The sequence below is a fragment of the Glandiceps talaboti genome, chromosome 10 (assembly GCF_964340395.1).
Source record: "Glandiceps talaboti chromosome 10, keGlaTala1.1, whole genome shotgun sequence".
NCBI lineage: Eukaryota > Metazoa > Hemichordata > Enteropneusta > Spengelidae > Glandiceps > Glandiceps talaboti.
In genome coordinates this window covers 18996099-19015602 of record NC_135558.1, presented here as the reverse complement: position 1 = coordinate 19015602, position 19504 = coordinate 18996099, and the positions used below count along the sequence as shown (strand labels likewise).

Here is a 19504-nt window from a genome sequence, read left to right as displayed (position 1 = left end):
TTGCAACCTCTATCCTACCAGGTCCCCAATTATACAGCTGAGTTGGCTGAGGCACAGTCCAAGGACTTTAGCCTCTCACAAACAAGTGGCAGCGATGGGGGCTCAAACCTGCAACCTGCAGATTCCAAGATAGCCACTCCAACCATTCGTCCATCATGAGAAATCGGTTCTCGAGGAAGGGTCATATATCAGTTGGAAAAACCAGTGCCTTGAAAATTATCGATGTGGTAGTAGCCGTGGGATTGAGTGTTTACCGTTGATTCTGAGACCTGCTTCCCATTTCACATCTGGCAACGTTTCTCAATGTTTTGGAAATAACTTAACAGAAAAGCTATGTTTTAGAGTGAAGGAATCACAGAGGGTCATATTTTATGCAGCGGACTGGGTTTTATTTTTTTTCCAGCCCTCCCCTTGTAAATGTTGAAGGCCCGGCTAAACTAGAATCTTCATACTAGAAAGTTTTGGGCATGTACGAGTTTTTGTTAGCAGTTTTGCATTAAGAGATAACAATAAATGTACTTTGTAATCAATACATATTCTGGTTATTCTGTACTAAAGAGACCTTTGCTCACCAGTTACTCTGATGTATAAGGCCTAAAAGAAATTGTTTGGTATCGGTTACCCGACCCCATCTAGTTTTTCACTGCCAACCCTAAATTTGTTTACATATTCGAGAAAAAAAGTCGCGAAAATTGTAAAGTCTCGCAAGAAATAGTGGATGCGCGGAAACTGATATCAACTTAAAAAGACAATATAAAACTGTTCTTCCAATCTGTAATGGCTGTACATCTGATGGGAAGCAATAGCACAGAGACCATATGGGGAAACAACGGAAAACATAACTATACCTAAACTAGACACATGACAAAACTAGACACAAGTAAAATAAAAATCTACCTACCCCACCTATTCTAAAATTGAGCGTAATCAGAACCGCAATTTTTTTTATATAGGCCTCATTATTTGCATATGAGTATAAAGTTGGTCTCAGATTCAGAATCAGAATCAGAATCAGAATCAGATTCACATTGGAGGACAATATGTGGTCAGTCTCATATTGAACCTCAGCTTCAGAGATATGATTCTCTGAAAATGTTACTGGGTGGTCATATGGATGAAAATAACGTTAATTGATAAAGCAACTCTGCTACGTGTTTTTGTCTGGAAACACAATGTGAAAGAACATATAACAAGTCCATGTTTGTACTCAATAAATTGCAAACAACTCTAAAGCATGTAAAAAGTCTGTTGTATGTTCAATAACAAACATTTGACACATTTTTTAAATGTTTTGCTATACATGTTCTTTCACATTTTATTTTCAGACAAAAATAGTGCCAATGGCAATGCAGCACAACTGTATTTGTCTGTTGCTATGGACATGGTCTTGTTGCTAGGGATATTTGCATACATTTTTGGAATCTTTATTAACTTGCCTACCATTCCCCATTTTTCATCTTTGCAATATAAACCAGTATTGAGCTGTTGCTATGGGCATGGTCCTGTTGATAGGCATATTTGCATACATTTTTGGAATCTTTAGTCACCCATCCCTGTTGTTATCTTTGTAATATGCATCGTCATTTCACTGTTGCTAAGGGCGTGATCATGGTTGCTAGAGCCAATTGTATCGAAATGTTAACAATAACTGCAGAATAATACCTCCAGAATATTCCCACCAAGTTTCAATCCATTCACCATGCAGTTTCAAGATATGTTGTTGACCAAAATTGAGATTGTTAGACCTAATTTGCATATCACAGATTTGATCATCACGTTATGAATATAGCTTCATTTACACATCCCCATTTTCCGTTCAGTTGTGCTAAAAATGTAGAAACGTTGTTTCATCAATTTAAGTCCACAGATAAATAGCAAATGTTTATCCATATGACTACTTTAAGCTATAATAACACTAACATTTAGCTAGTTTTGTCATCTTTTGATAATGTTCTTTAATTTGTGCATGTTGAAATATATATCTAATCTTTACACAAATCATCTTTACATGAATCAGTTCAAGCCTTCTGACTAGCAAAAGTACCTATGCAAACCTGTCTTAATGGCCACTTCTAGTCAGTTGTGGAAGCGACATGGTCCAGCCGCTAGCTTGTTAAAGAAGGTACATTTGTGGGATGCTGATAAACGTTGATCACTTGGTGATCATGAATGCTTTCTGCAAGAAGTTCAATATCATAAATGAGATGAAAATATACATACAAACATTAAAAAAAATAATTCCCGTAACAGCTAGAAAAGTCATATTTCACCATGTCTTTCCACCGGAGTAAATCTTTAGCAGAGGATGTGTACATGTGGTGAGTATGAGACGAAGTGACACCTTTGACTTCATTTTCCAGTGCTGATCCCTCCCCAGGGGGTTGTAGACAGTAAAAAGTGTCACTTGATCTCGTAGAACCCCTCGGCGGAGATGGTAGTTAGGTGGGTCACAGGTTGGGTAAAGGTGGGTAAATTTGACTTTTTGTATAGTGATAGTGAAGCATTATGCTCATCTGAATATTGTGAAAGAGTCCCTTTAATACATATATTTGCACATATGGTAATATATATCTACAATAGCTATATTCAATTCAGACAACCATTTTGTCCAAGTTCTTGAGATTTTCGGATCTGGTCATACACGTTGAAAATGTTTTGTATGCTTGTATTCTTTGATTCCGGCTGAGGCTGGGCTGTATTTGGTTGAATTTACTGTGGAACATGTGAATACTCAGAACACTTTAATGTGATTTAGTTTATAAGTCAGGATTGTAACAGACTTCATAACACAGAACTTAACAGTTAAATAATCAACATTTATTACATGTTACATGATATCATATTGTAGGCAAAAATAAGTTAACACATCTGACAAATCTAAATAAGAATTATTACCCAGGTAGTTCAATGGGTTACACTGAAACACTGAACTGTACTTGACTTTATAACACTCTCTCAAAGTTGGACAAGAATGCAAGATAAATCAGATATGCATATCACAAAGTTACATAATTTGCTTTTTGAAAAATGCATCAAAGTGGTAATGACAAACAAGTTTTTAGCTTCTACGGATGAAAAATAAAAATTGAATTGTCTCAAAAAAACTTTACTCAAAAGTACAGTGCCATCTACCCTACAGTGAACAAGACAGTTGGAAGATCTTATGTTGTGTGTATTTGTTAAATTTCTGGCACTCAGTTCAAAAGGTTTAAAGTAACACTGACTAGCTATCACCAGATCATCATTAGTCGGTGCACATCATTAATCAGTCAGCTTTATAATCATTTTAATACTGTCTCCTTAATATGGTGCACGGATCAATTGTAGAGTGTTTACGGGTACATGTATTTCCAATAAAATATTGGTAGTTTTCACAACAAGACTCTGTGCAACTATGCATGTAAAAAGAGGGGGGGGGGGCACTGCATGTTAACAAAATAAAATTGGTAGACAAATGAGGTGTCAATAAGGCCAGGAAAAGGAACTCATCAAAACAAATCCATAAATGAAATAAAGAAAAACTGAGAGGGTTTTGCAATTCAAACGGCAATAATTCAACAATGTAACAAGTAAAAAAATATTTTGGCATATGCTGATATCGGAAGAAAATGTTTGCCGAATGTGAAATATAAAACATTTGCTGCTCATCCAGTAAAAAAACATTGCTGGTATACCAAAAACTGTTTGGTGGTGTAGAAAAAGACAGTTTCCAGATTTATTGGTTCATTAAAAAAGTCTTTACTGGGCTGCAATGTAAACCTCAGTGAAGAACGAAGTTCAAGATTAATTCAACCCTGCGTTTCATCTATGTATAATGTACAATGTATGTTGCATTAGAGTTATATTTTTACTTTGCCCTGGTATGTACACACATAGTTTATGTTCAATCTTTTTCAATCACAACTATAATACAGTAGATATCAACATGCAGACTGTCGGAACTCATCACTCATCAAGATACTATCTCCTGCCGAAATATAATCTTTATGAGGCAGTTTAGCTGGTAAATACAAACCACAATTATTGTGAATATTGATATTGGAAAGGGTGTACGAGCAAGCACAAACATTACATGACTGACACAACACATGGTTAGATTGTAATTAGAGTGTATATATATGTGCCCTTGCTATGTAGAGTTAGAGGTTAGATTGTGTGTATCACAATAAAGCTCTCAGTATAGTATACTACTGTCTCGTTGTTCATCTCTGTTCGTCAAAGAACCACCCTTCTTAAAATACTCCCAGCTTTTTTGGTGCTGAGACCGGGATTCAAAATGATCAACGATCAGAGTGAACAGCAACAGCAGCCCGTCAACCCAAAGGGCAACACGCCGCATATCGAGGGAAAATGACGATCCTATTCAATCGTGCCAAAGATAAAATGGAGAACTACCAGCCCGGTGGACTGATCGACTTACTAGCTCTACGGGACCTGATCTACGAAAAGTTTCGATGCCTAAATGAACTCGACACCGTCTTTTTCAATGCTACACCAGACGAACAACTCGAAGCAACGATTACCGAAGCAGAAGATCACCTAGACACAATCTATATACAAAAACACAAGTTCGGCCAATTTATGGAGAAAGTGAAGAGAGAAGCTGAGACGACTGCTGCTTCGAATCCCAGACCACCTTTAACCACCTTCAAATCAGTAAGCCTGCCTAAACTTCAGCTTCCTATGTTCCACGGGGATGTCTTACAATGGGTGAGTTTTTTCGATTCTTTCGATTCAGCCGTAGACAAAGATCCCAACCTGAGCAACATACAAAAGTATCAATACTTGAAGGGTCAACTCACGGGAGAAGCCGCACGGACGGTTTACCACTTACAAACCAAAACTACGGGCAAGCACTAGATCTCTTGAAAAAGAGATACGGACAAACCCACAAAATAGTAACTGCCCATATGAAGTCCTTGTGGGATCTCCCAAGACCAACATGTGAAAGGGATAGTTTGCGTACATTCTGTGATACGTTAGAAAGTAGTATTCGTGGACTCGAAGCACTGGGGAAAGGAGAAGATTCGTGCAGAGATTTATTGGTACTGCTAATACTGGAGAAACTTCTCGGTAGTATTCGCCAAAACATTGCTCGCGAACATGGTGACAACGAATGGAAACTACCAAAACTACGCTAGAAGCCAGTTCCACCTTGGAACCCAAACGCATGTACAGAGAAGCGCCGTATACCGCATCGGCATTCTACACCGACACGGAGAAGACTACAACACCACAATGAAAACAGAGACTGTGCACCTACTGCAAAGGGTCACACTTCCACAACGAATGTGTTGTAGTCATTGATACTATGAAATGTTACGATATCCCTAAACGAGATCGATTATGTTTTAACTGCCTTGGAAAACACAAAGTTTCAGACTGCAAATCGAACAGTAAGTGCCATAAATGTGGACGGAAACACCACACTTCGCTATGTAATTCTGGATCTAATGCTAAACAAGAAACTGCGTCAAGAAGGTCTGAAGAAACCATGCAACCCGCTAAAAGTTCTACCGCCCCTCCTTCGACTGTGAAGGAAACTCATGTAAACTTTGCTCAAACGAAAACCGCTCGCGACCAACAAACTGAAGTGAGAGAAGATTTATGGACCATATAATTAATCGTTGATATTAGAGAGAGAGAGAGAAAAGAGAGACACAAAGTCTGTGGAATTAATTAAAAGACATAGAAGAAACTAAACTGTCAACTACAAGGAAACCATACAACAGCTGCAAGGCCAAGAAGACTGTCTTCCTGTCAAGTGAAACGCATCCCTTCATGTGGTGAAAAAAGAGAATGTAATTGAAGTATACAGTGTTACCAGTATATTGCCAAGCCTGCTAAATTAGAATACACTACTTTGGACAAATTTTATATGGTATCAAATTTACTTGTGTACAGTGTGAACAGTGTCACTATGGCAACTGCAGGAATGGTGGACATACTGCAAAGGGAAATAGAGTTCTATAAAGACACTTCAGAAACAATGCGTGATCCAACTGACAGAGAGAAAACACCAGGTATCATGCAAAGAAAAGAAGACAAGAAATTAGAATTCAGCCAAGAGGATGGTAACCAGAGAATACGCAGAAGTAACAGAGTTCACAAACCAACACACAAAAAATGGCTGAATATAAACAGACAGAGAAGGTGAAAAAGGAAAGAAAGTTGAAAGGGGTAGTTGACCAAAAATATGATTCCTGGAAAAGAGCAAGCAAGTTAGGACGTAGAAACTTAAAGGGACAGTGTCCAGAAGACACCATTGCTGAGTTATACACTGCTATAGAAATGGCCCAAGATGACGTGATCACAGCATATGAAGCACTACGTGAAGTTTGCCCTCCAGTCCAAGAGATGCTGCGATGAACTGACACATGTACAGCAGTTACTCGCCAACTCCTCCAAGCAGCAATAACGAGAAGAAAAGGAAACGAAGGGGAACTTGTTAAACAACTACAAGAGGTATTGTTATGTGATGACAATGTTACTATATTCAGTATGGTGTCACATAGAACCACAGAGAGCACGTCAGCAAAATGTACAGATGCTGCAGCTGAACTTCAGCTTCCGATGTTCAACTTCAATGGGGATGTCTTACAATGGGTGAGTTTTTTTCGATTCTTTCGATTCAGCCGTAGACAAAGATCCCAACCTGAGCAACATACAAAAGTATCAATACTTGAAGGGTCAACTCACGGGAGAAGCCACATGGACGGTTTACCACTTACAAACCAAAACTACGGGCAAGCACTAGATCTCTTGAAAAAGAGATACGGACAAACCCACAAAATAGTAACTGCCCATATGAAGTCCTTGTGGGATCTCCCAAGACCAACATGCGAAAGGGATAGTTTGCATACATTCTGTGATACGTTAGAAAGTAGTATTCGCAGGCTTGAAGCACTGGGGAAAGGAGAAGATTCGTATGGATATTTATTGGTACCGCTAATACTGGAGAAACTTTGCAAACACTTCATGGACCTTGGACTACATGTATATCAGTTTTGATCATACCCAAGATTTCCTTGCTGATGACAAACCTTATATTGCACTCGCTTCTAAGCCGACCACACCTGACAGGATTACAATTTGTCCACCCCATCTCAAACGTGGACTCTTTCGAAATTTCTGTACTGATAGGGGCAGATTGCTACTGGGAATTCATCGAAGACCGTATTATTCTTGGAAACGGTCCTACAGCAGTTTGGCAGTTTCGGATATTTACTCTCCGGCCCGACTGGTGATAGGAAAATGGATGGAAATGCAACAATGTTCCACATCACTGTGAACACGTACAAAGATGAAACTCGTCTACAATATTAATCTTACTGGGACTTAGAGACAATCGGAATAAGGGACACTAACGCCTCTGTTGAGAACAAAGATTTGAATTTCGAAACATATCGCGATACCCATCTTAAAGTTGAAGATGGAAAATACGTTGCCAAACTACCATGGAAACAAGATCACCCGCCACTACCAGCGAACTACTACATCACCGAGAAACGAACCCGCTCCATGGTACATAGACTTTTGTCCAATTTATCAAACGTATATGACAGAATAATTAACGACAAAATATCTCGTGACTTTATTGAAGAAGTTACTTAAGATGACAATACTCGTGGACACTATTTACCACACCGCCTCTGTTAAACGACTTGACATCGATCTTACTTAGATTTCGCTTGAATTGAATCGCATTCACCAGTGATATAGAGAAAGCATTTCTAAATGTACGACTTCATGATGAAGATTGCCACTTTACCAAATTTCTCTGGTTATCCGACGCCACAGACCCAGAAAGCCCACTCAAAGTGTATCAATTTAAATCCATACTTTTCGGTGCTGTTTGTTTTCCCTTCATTTTGAACGCAGTTGTGAAAACACACCTCGAAACGCTCAACACAAACCAAACTTCAGACGATCTGGGGGATAATATTTACGTTGACAATGTAGTCACGGGAACTGACAATTTGAAAGATGCTGTGAATACTACAACGAAGCTAATGATATAATCAAATCTGGAGGATTCAACCTTTGTTCATGATTGTCAAACAGTGATGAAGTACGCTCACTTGCACAAAGAGACAACAAATTGGAAGAGGATGCAAACGTGAACATTCTAGGATTATGCTGGGATACTGAAACAGACAAAATTTTGTATGCAAAGAAAGTCGCTCCACACACGACGGACACCCTCACCAATAACATGAAATTGTTTAAGTTACTGCTAGTATATTCGACCCTCTTGGATATTTGTCGCCCGTCCACATCAAAGCTAAATGAGTGATTCATATCGAACTTGAAAGGAAAGGAAACAAAGAATACCCGACATTTAAATGTCACAGAACTACAACGAGCAGAAAATAAATGGATAAAGGACATTCAACTCGCTACCTATCACGATGACAGAAACTATACAGAAACGAAATAGTACTACTTGTAAATTATTTCTTGGAAGACAACTCGGACTTTTCCTCGACGATGATAATATTCTGCGGTGTGGAGGACGATTACACAATGCAACATTGGATTACGCTACAAAATTCCCGATTCTACTTCTTCGATTCCAACTTATCATCGATTCACCCGAGTCATACACGCTGGTTTACAAGCAACCGTTACCAAACTTTGCCAACGCTTCTGGATAACGAAGATTCGCCAAGCTGTTAAGAAACGTATCCACGGTTGAGTGATTTGCAAGAAAATACATGGTCAACCCTGCAAGAAACCCACGCATGCCCCTCTTCAGTCGTATTGCGTAAAGGAAACGCCACCATTTGCCGTAACTGGAGTAGATTTCACGGATGCGCTCTATGTGCTATCACCCGACAACAGTAAGGAGACGAAAGTATTTGTTTGTTTACATGTGCTGTAACACGTGCTGTACAGTTAGAACTTGTTAAAGACTTATCTACAGAAACTTTCTTACATGCCTTCCATCGATTCGCAGCCAGACGATCATTACCGTCTAAATTGATTTCTGACAACGCTTTTACATACTTATCTGCGGCTGAAGAATTATGAAGTTTATTTCGATCGCCCAAAGTGAAACAGTACCTGACAAATCAACAAGTTGAGTGGACATTCATTCCTAGACGAGCCCCATGGTTCGGAGGCTTCTGGGAACACCTAATTGGTATAACTAAAACCGCCATAAAGAAAGTATTGAGTCGTTCATTCGTAACATACGACGAACTTAGTACGATACTCACTGAGATTGAAACCGTACTGAACGACCCTAGCTATATAGGGTTCCCCAACCTTTGCAAATACACTGAAGAAATGTGTCATTGAATGTGAAAATAGATCTAGTGTTGTAAGCTCTGCACAGGTGCTGTTTCATTTCTGTTTCTTTTTTTACGTAGTAAGGAAGAATTAATGAAAAAAACAGCACTGATTCAGTTGAACAAACCAACATGTACGAGCCAAACCAAGATGTTGAAGAAGCATAAAGCTACCAATGATGAAACGGAAGTACAAAGAATAGAAAAACAGGCTAAGAAGATGAAGAAGCGTGTAGGTAGTGAACAGGAAAACGCAAAAAAAGCAGAAAAGGAAGAAAAAAGGAAGGAAAAAGGAGAAAAACGAAAGGAGACTGCTGAAAGGAGAGAGGCTCAAATCAAAAGAGATGAAAAGACAATGAAAGAAATGCTTGCATTTGGAGGCAGACATACTCCTGTTAAACCTATTGTCTCAGGCTGACATACACCTGTTAAATCCCCTATTGTCTCAGGCCAACTTACACCTTCTGAGCCCCCTGTCTCAGGTGCAACCGTGGGGAGAAAATTAAAAGAACTACAGGAGAAGGTTGACAGTCTGACCAAAGAGAATATATCTTTGAGGGAAGAGAATGCTGCCCTCAAAGTGAAAGGTTAGTACATGTACCTTTATAACTACAGTGATCAGTTCACACTTTGTCTTTATAAGTAGTCGAGTATTTGTCATTATTGTAATAGTAATCTACATTGTGCTTTCCTCCAGTATTTAGAGTTCATTGCCTTTTAAACAGACCATTTCAAACAAATTTGTTGCACTAACTAAGGCATTATTTTTTGTTTTCAAGTCATCAAGGATGAAGACATACCCAAACCCTTCAAAGGCGAAAGCATTTGAGGTAATTCAATTATTAAAAACTTGCCTGTGCCATTCATGGTTGTCATGAGTAAATAACTGTTTCACAGTGTTTTTGCTAAGGTGGACCCTGGTAAGAGGTAAAACTGGCAATGGTTCCCATACAATGTATCATAATTTTGGTGGGGAATCCCTGTAAAATGGATTTTACTGCCCTTAAATAGACCACACTCTCAGATTTGCTATGGTTGTCCAATGCATCTTACTTTCATCCAATGTCCAGGGACCGCCTATCCTAGTATATATAATATACTCCCTTCCTTTCAAGGAGGCATTCAATACAATGATTTCATCATCACATCAAAAAAAAACGCTCCAGACTAATTTTGCGCTCAGTTTTTATGATCAAACATGTTTGATAAAGGCAACTTTTAATCAAGTAACATTAACAAAAAGTGAGATAAGTACCCTCTGTCCAATTAGTATGTCACCATGTGGGCAGAAACAGTAAAACAAAGCACATGTACAATGAGTAGTTTGAATTTGGTGCTCATTGGTACTCTCTCTGACTCTGCTCACAAATGATGGTATACAAATTGGACAGGTGGTACTTATCTCACCTTTTGTAGATGTTACTTGATGAAATGTGGCTTTCATCAAACATATCTGATCATAAAAACTGAATGCAAGATAATCTAGAGATGTACTATGATTTTGTTTATTTTGATTCAACATATACATCAGATGATTGAGCTGATGCCTGGAACAAGGATCTATGTGTATGAGCATCAACTAGGGATTGCGGAGAGTAAGTTAAAGAAAAGTGGAACAGGTGTCACTCTCCATCTCCTAAACTGTTTTTACAGTAACAATGAACTTATAGGGAAGAATCTCACTGGAGCAAACGATAAAGACTCCCTGGATGACGATATCATCAAAGCTATAGTTGGTATGTACATTACATGTCCTGTTATCGACTATTTTTATTACCATTTTGATGAAGATATAAAACAGACAAATTCATAGTGCAAAGGCAAGAAAAGGGATGGATTTAACATTAATAGTTATGGTGTTCGGTGCAGTGGTGTAGAGCCCGAGCCTTAGAATGACTATGAAGATATACAGAAGATAGCTAAATTTAGGTACATATGCCATCAAATCAGATCCTATTCTACAGGCAATATTAGAGGAGTATATACTCATACTAAAGCATATAGTTCGTAGGCTTCCGTTTGTGAAGTGTGTTGATGATAGTTGCAGTACTACACAGTCTTTCAATTCTCGTAATCAATGCACTTCAAGCACAACTTCGCAAATTACACTTTTGCTACAGTGGAATCGAATTCACAACCACATTGACAGCGGGCATTATTAGAGGCTGTTAACAACAGTGAAATGTTTTGGGAAGAAACAGCTACAGACTCTCTGTCGTTCATTAATGTCACATGTCGAAGTGTACAACAAAGTAATGGTGTTCAGGAAGCACAGTATGTAGCCATGGATGTAACTACGTGTTCAATTCAAAGTTCGACCAGGAGAGTTTACTGAGTAACCCATACCATGTACTGTGGTCATGGTTGCTAGGGATATTTGCATACATTTTTTGAATGTTTACTCACTTGCCTACCAGATGATGTTGTTATTTGGGCAAAAATATACTGCCATTCAGTTGTTGCTAAGGGCGTGGTAATGGTTGCTTGGGCCAATTCTGTCAAAATATTTTGAAGAAAATCTGCACAATAACACTTGCTGTGACTATTGGAAACATACAGCTTGCACCACATGATCTCCTCCAAGAAATGCCTTAGGAAAACTCCTGGAAAAACATGGTGAAACACAGTATTAATCTATTCTGGAAGCACAAGCTTACCCATTACTTCTTAACTGTGTTAACTTTACATTTTAATCAGCTTCACAACATATGGAAGAACACAGGATTAGACAAAAATCAATATTATGAAAGCCAGTATAAAAAAGACGCTCCTTCTTGATGTTTACTTACTGCAAACATATAAAGCGAAATTTAATCAACACAACGTCAATACTACTTGCCCAATGTGTCAGCAACAACTGGAAACCAGATCTCACTTTCTACTCATGTGCCCAATTACAGAACATATTTGTGCACCACTATTGAAGAAATTGAACCTTGTTATCACAGATTACCTTGGAACTGAATATTGGGAAGAACTATGGCAAAATAAACCACTCCTCCTTCAACTCATCCTGGATGTTACTGCAATTCCAAGAATCACAAACTCACCAGAAAGAACAGTTGTCACCTACCAAATAGAATCTACATCAAAAGGACTGTGCTTCATTCACCATACATGGTGCACCCAGCTTTCTATCCCAATGAGGCTTTAGATTACCACAGTAATTAGCTAGGATTTGTGTGTTTTCCTTGGTGTTGGGATCTTTTTTGCTCTAGTCCTTAACACTTTCAAGTAACTTTTTATTTCTACACATTTTTTGTGGTTCTGTGGTATTGAAGGAAACTAATTGACCTAAATGGCAGCATCCACACAGCCATCCAAGGTCTGACCGCAACGGTTGCGGAAAGGCAGGCAAACCTAATGGCCCTGGCACAAACAAGATAGGTTTGATGGAACAGCCAGGCCAATCACCTTTACCAACTAACAGCGAAGAAGGTGTCCCAGGTACGCTTGGTTCTGTTTTGTGCTCTCCACACCCAAATTTGGCAATGAACCCATCAACTTTGAGCGGTGGTACTGGTACAAGGACACAGTTTGGTATGGCAGCCGAATCTCTACCATTCGTAGATCCATCACTCCCGTGTTATGCAAACATATTATCGAAGGTAAGGATGTCAACCTCGCTGCCCTACTAATTCCCTATTATAATCCAAATGACAAGACAGACAAGTAAGATAGACAGCAGACTCAATAAAGACCTTCATTAAGTGAGTTTATTCAAGCTTTCGGCATCTATAAAAATGTGATGAGCGACGCATTCCCACAACGCAGATTAGAACTAGACCTATACGAAAGGGACTTGATCGACATGGGTAACAGATATGGTGGTAAAGGTTTCTATGAATATCACAAGCAGTTTAGTGCCAAAGCCACAGCCCATCTAAAGTACCACAATGTCAAAGTAGATTGGTCCATCAGGAATAATACCTTATTCTGTAATATTTTCGCCAACCACAAGCCATTAAGTTGCAACTTGTGCCATACAGCTAATTTCTGCCCAAAGTACCTCAAGGGCAAGAGACCAGGAAAACTGCAAGATTACCAGAGTTAAAATACAAGGACGTGAAATTTGTAATAATTGCAACGGCGATATGGGATGAACCATGCGCTAACCTCCACGTTTGTTTGATCTGCAAAAAAGACTGCCCTAAATCAGTATGTGATGAAGCAAAAAAATGGGAAACGGCCAGGGAAAAAACATTATAATGAACATTATCTCTAACCCCCTGGCAGTTACATTATACTCCCATTAACATTGAACGATTATCAACTTATCTAGCTAACCATCCATACACAAGATTTTGTAAATCACCTGATTGACGGACTTATAGAAGGTTTTAACACTGGAACTAATGTAGCTGGTGTCATTTTCAGAGTAAGTTCTCTCAGTTCCCTTCTTATACTACACTCAACATACCAATCTGTTGGAAACCACGTGTAGTTTTTAACTCTTCCCATCAACAGTCAATTATGTTAATTACTAGTATGTAAACGGTAATTCACTTCTTTATGGGAACACCCCCTTGACTTGTAGTTTTAGAGCTTATGTAAACTTGTAGAGTTTGTAATAAACTTCAGATGTGGTTTAGACATTCAACTCCATGCATCTGGTCTCCCCTACTCTGGCCACTTGTCCTCTCTCTCTCTCTCTGACGAACCACTCTCTCAAGTGTACACGCTACATTTGCTGGTGCCAAGACCAGGATCTCAGAATTGGAGAAGGACAAGCAAAGCAGAGAGGGCCACCGCGGTCAGATGACCAAACTCATCAACAAAGCACAAGGAATTATCTCAACAGAGGAGACACTCCAACAATCCCAGGTCAATGTACTCAGAGCAACGATCAGAAGTATGACTACAAAACTAGACCAGATCAAGTCTCTGGACGACAAGATACTGAACCGCTTGGAAGCAGCCAAATACGATTGAGCATTCGAAGAGGCAGATGACTACGACATCGAGATGACAGAAAACTTGGTGTGATTCGAAAGTTTTCTGGAGTGGAAATCAACTCCGATGACACTCATACTCACGAGCGAAACCGTAAGTATCTCTTCGGTTTCTACCTCACGAGCAACAGTACGAAAAGTCAACCTGCCGAAACTGACACTCACTCCTTTCAGTGGTGACATTCTTTCCTGGCAGTCGTTCAAAGAAGGGTTCGAAGCTGCTATACACAACGATACTAGCCTAGATGATGTCCAAAAATTCTAATATTTGAGGGCTCATTTAGAGAGAGAAGCAGCAAAAACAATCCAATGATTACAACTTTCATACCCTAACTATGCTAACGCTATAGAACTCTTAACAAAATGATACGGACAACCACAGAAAATAATCAGCACCTACATGAAGGCCTTATGGCAACTGGAAAAGCCTACTGGAACACTAAACAGTATTGTAACCTTTCATAATACACTTGAAGGTTACATCCGTGGTTTGAATGCACTCGGCAAATTGGAAGAGACTTACAGAGATTTGCTGGTCCCCATAATTCTAGAGAAGTTACCGACCATGATAAGAAAGCAGATACCACATGACAAAGGAGAAGAAGAATGGACACTGAAAAGTTTACGGGCAACAATCCTACTCGAAATCAACGCAGACAGAGCTGGTGAGTCAATCAACGACTTCGTCATCGACCATGCCAGGCAACCACCAGCACCCGCCTCATTCCTGACAACAACCCGCAAGAATTCAATGTCATTATACGTGCATTAATTGTTCCTCAGATTACAACACCACTTACAAATTATTTAAGATCAACTGCTAGCATTGCCAGATTACCATATTTGCAGGGATTAGAATTAGCGCACCCAGTGTCTAGTGAGCAAAAATCTTGATCCGTGCTGATTACTATTATTCATTTGTTGGTGATCATGTCATCCGTGTTGAGGGACCCACAGCAGTGTCTTCCAAATTGGGCTATTTGTTATTCAGGCCCCTCCAATCACCAAATCCCAATCCCTCTCCCACTTCAACTGTAATGCGCGCATGTCGCCACACACACAGTGAATGAGGATTCTTTACTTCAAAGTTTTTTGGATGTTGAAAGTATTGGCATAACTGATGATTCGCAGCAGTCTATGACAATTTTACTCGAACACACCTCCGTTTAGAAAACGATCACTATGCAGCGAAACTTCCCTGGCATGACAATCACCCCCAACTACCTACAAACAGAAATATATGTGAAAAGAGAACGCGCGCTATGATCGCATGACGGACTCCGGAGACTAGACAGGTGTACAAGAGACTGATCAAAGAACAGTTAACACGCTGTTTCATTGAAAGAGTACCTCATGATGATATGACTTTAGGTCATTATTTACCACATCATCCCGTGAAGAAAAATTCCGAGACAACACCTATTAGGATAGTTTGCGATAGCTGTAAAGTCAGGAACCATCCTAGCCTGAATGATTGTTTAGATGCGGGTCCATCACTTCTAAATGATCTCGCTTCAATCATCATGCATTTTCATTTACATAAATTTGGCGTTTCTGCTGATATCGAGAAAGCATGTCTTCACATCGGCCTCGATGAATCCGATCGCGATTTCACTAAATTCATGTGGATATCTGATCCACACGACCCACACAGTTTGTTTGATATTTACCACTTCAAGGTAATACTTTTTGGTGAAGCCTGCTCACCATTCATTCTGAACTCTACTTTAAAGTTTCACTTAGAAAATGATGGTTCCGAAATTGCCTCAGATTTGAGCAAGAATATCTATGTAGATAATGTTTTTAGCGGACAAAACACAGAACGGAAACTCATCAATTACGACACTACGGCTTTAAATCTCATGAAATCAAGCAGATTTAACCTACGAGAATGGGCCACGAATAGCACAGAATTAAAGGAAATAGCCGCGAAGGCAAATATTTCCTGTTCAGAGTCGATTACTAACTTTTTGGGTTTGCGTTGGGATACAAATTCTGATTTACTTGGTTTCCCGAAGAAAGATTTAGAGCAATCTGAAAGCCTGCCATACGTTACAAAATGAGAAGTCATTAGCGTCTGACAGTCAAATTGTTCTACACTGGTTACACGGCAACAAGAAACTACCTTGTTTTGTAAACAATAGAGTCACCAAAATCAAAGCAAACAAAATAAGTAGTGAGTACAAATATTGTCCTACACTGATAATCCAGCTGATTTGATATCTCGCGAAATTCACTCAACCCAACTCACAGACAACAGTCTGTGGTGGTACGGTCCGGAATGGCTAAAATTCGGTGATTGGCCTGTTTGTGATAATTTCGATAGTCAAGTGTTACACATCGCTGATGAAATCGTTTCGACAAACGACAACCAAATTACACACAAAGTTTCTACATACCCCGAGGTTTCTACATAGCTAACGTTATTGACTCGCGCAAATATACTTCCTTATCTAAACTTCTATGCATAAGTGCATACGTCTTACGTTTCATTAACAATTTGAAGGTCACAGGGCAAGACCGTCATCATGGCGACCGCCTGACGGCTCAAGAGATTGATGCCACAGAAAATCAATGGATCCATGACGTTCAGAATCGCGCATACACTGCGGAAATAAAGGTGTTGAGTAAGAAACAGAAATTTGCAGGCCTGTTAGCCAATCAACTTCGCTTATTTCTCAACGAGGAAGGGTTTATCCATGTTGGTGACAGGCTTCATAACGCCCCTTTGAGTTGCGATGCTAAATTTCCAATACTTCTCCCACGAGAAAATCACTTCACAAAACTTGTTGTGATCGCCGCTCATTCACAAGTAAAGCATTTTGGATCACACAATATCACACTCACACATATCTGCCAGAGATTTTTGAGATCGCACCACTCAAGGCGATGATACCAACAACACAAACAATGGACAAAGTGACCCCGACCTCCTCACAATGTCGGGCACCGCCTCTGACAGCCGGCCCCACATCGAGCTAGTGTCGGCTTCTACCCGTCAAGATATACTGCAAGGTAAGGATGTCAACTTGGCTTGTCTCCTTATACCTACAAGCAAATGAACTATGACTGCCATATTGTTGTTGATGATGCATATACACTACGTCCACTACAAGACATTCGCCTCTCTAGACCCTTGACCTTACAAGAATTCATCCTCGCATTTTCGATTTATAAGAACATTACGTGCGGAGCTTACCCAAATCGTCAGGCAGAACTAGATTCATACCAATGGGACATTATTGACATGGCCACTCATTACTCGGGTCTCTCTTTCTATGAATATGACCATGCATTCTCTGCTCAGGCAGCAGTGCAGCTGGAACTGCATAATATTAAGGTAGACTGGTCCAAAGGTGACAACAATTTATTTTGTTCAATATTCCCTGGGCAGAAATCCAATGCCTGTCGGATTTGTAACAGTCTCAGCCATACAACGGGTTTCTGTAACCAACTCACTTCTCCCAATACTACTACAAATACCGGAAGTGCTTTCTCCTCAACTTCCGGTTCTGACGACCTGGACTGCTGAGGGCACCCTTGCATCAAGTTCAGCGGAAAGGAAATTTGTAACAACTTAAACACTGAGAATGGCTGCAACCAGGCAAGCTGAAACCGACTACATGCCTGCACCCGTTGCTATTCAGAAAACTACGGACTGACAACCGGGCAATGCATCTGTATGCAAAACACCAAAAAGAAGAAGAACAGAACAGAACAGAACAGAATATTGCTCTGGAAATTGGCAATATATAAACTTGATTGACTATTAAATTCATTGAATATCTCAAAGAAGTCAACTCCTTCAAGTTAAATACAAGTATGATATTAGTCACACCCAAGATACATTTGTATACAGCCATGCCACCTGGATGGTATAGGATATTGGATCAGCTGCATGCTTCATCTCTATACACTTCAAATAAATGAAACTAAAGGAAAAATTACTAAACTTAAAGAGATATGTGTACCTGTTACTAAAACATCGAGTGGCAACAGAGTTGCAGATATAAGAGTTACAATGGGAACAAATATCAACTGACTAGTTAGACAGGGTGAGAATCAGGATTGGATTTCATTTTGTCCGAGTATTATCATCACAAATCATTACAGATATTATTGAATGTTGCTCCTTAAAGTGTTTATAATGGTTTGATATTTAAAATGATAACGGTTGAACATTGAGGTAAAGACCCGCAGTCCCCCCCCCACCCCATGAACATGCTGATTATACAAAATTTGTCGGATATTATGAACATATCTAGTCAAATCAACATCATTGACCATGCATAACATGCATTTCAATCACATAACATGCACATGACTGAAAATGAAAACAAAATTTATTTGATATGATATATAACTTGTAAGCAAACAACATTGTAGATTTAGTTTGCTGATATGATTATAGATGTCAATGATGTATGTTTTAGAGAGATTTAGATGCACGTATTTACATGTGCTCTATATGCGTAATATCAAGGTCATGTGATTCAGAGCAACCTATGCATGATTCTGTAGCAGACACTGCAACGTGAAAAGGGCAGTGGTACCGGTGGTCTAGACATAACTGTAAATATGTGTTAAGTTTTTGTCATTTTTCTTTTATTGTTAATGTCATAATTTTTTATATTAAAGTTTGGAAATGTAACAGTAAATGAATTGTTGTTTTTTTTCCTCTCCATGCTTTCATGAAAAATATCTCAATAGACAAGTTTGGAAAACAAAGTCATGTGTTTGGCCTTCTGGACAGAATTCGAAGATTCAAGTTTGTGTTCTGATTGTGTAGGTAAACACAACGCTGTACACATTGCATTGTACATGTATTGCTGCACCGTCACGCTTCCTTGCTCGTATGCTTTCTAACGTGTATCTAAACATCTCTATTATCATATGGGAGTGAAGGTCCTATAAATGTAACATGCTTCATACATGTACACAAGTTCTCTTCTTTCCCTTTGATTGGGAAACACACACACACACACAGTGTTTCCACGATGAGCATACATATAGTGTTATATAACATGCTGGTTATAAAATGAAAGTTAAATCTATTTGGTGATTTGAAATGGTTTTAATAATCAGTTCAACTAACAAGACATCCTTAAATTCATACTCTGTTCTCCTGTGACATTTTAACATTCTGTTCACTTTCAAAGAGTTTTATACCATTACTAATACAACTTGTTTGCATTACCACTTTGATACAAATATGACCACATAACATTCATCTTTTCTAAAAGTAACATTCATTTGTTG

General features: G+C 39.1%; 1 protein-coding gene across 1 annotated transcript; it reads left to right on the top strand.

Moving 5' to 3' along the window:
* The first annotated feature begins 6501 nt into the window (after positions 1–6501).
* Positions 6502–7011, top strand: LOC144440722 (uncharacterized). The gene has a single exon (XM_078130104.1). It carries the CDS (start codon positions 6502–6504, stop codon positions 7009–7011), a length of 510 nt encoding a protein of 169 aa, XP_077986230.1.
* Positions 7012–19504: the final 12493 nt, after the last annotated feature.

Excerpts from the sequence above, each read along its gene's own strand:
- LOC144440722 (XM_078130104.1), top strand. The coding sequence starts at position 6,502 with ATGGTGTCACATAGAACCACAGAGAGCACGTCAGCAAAATGTACAGAT.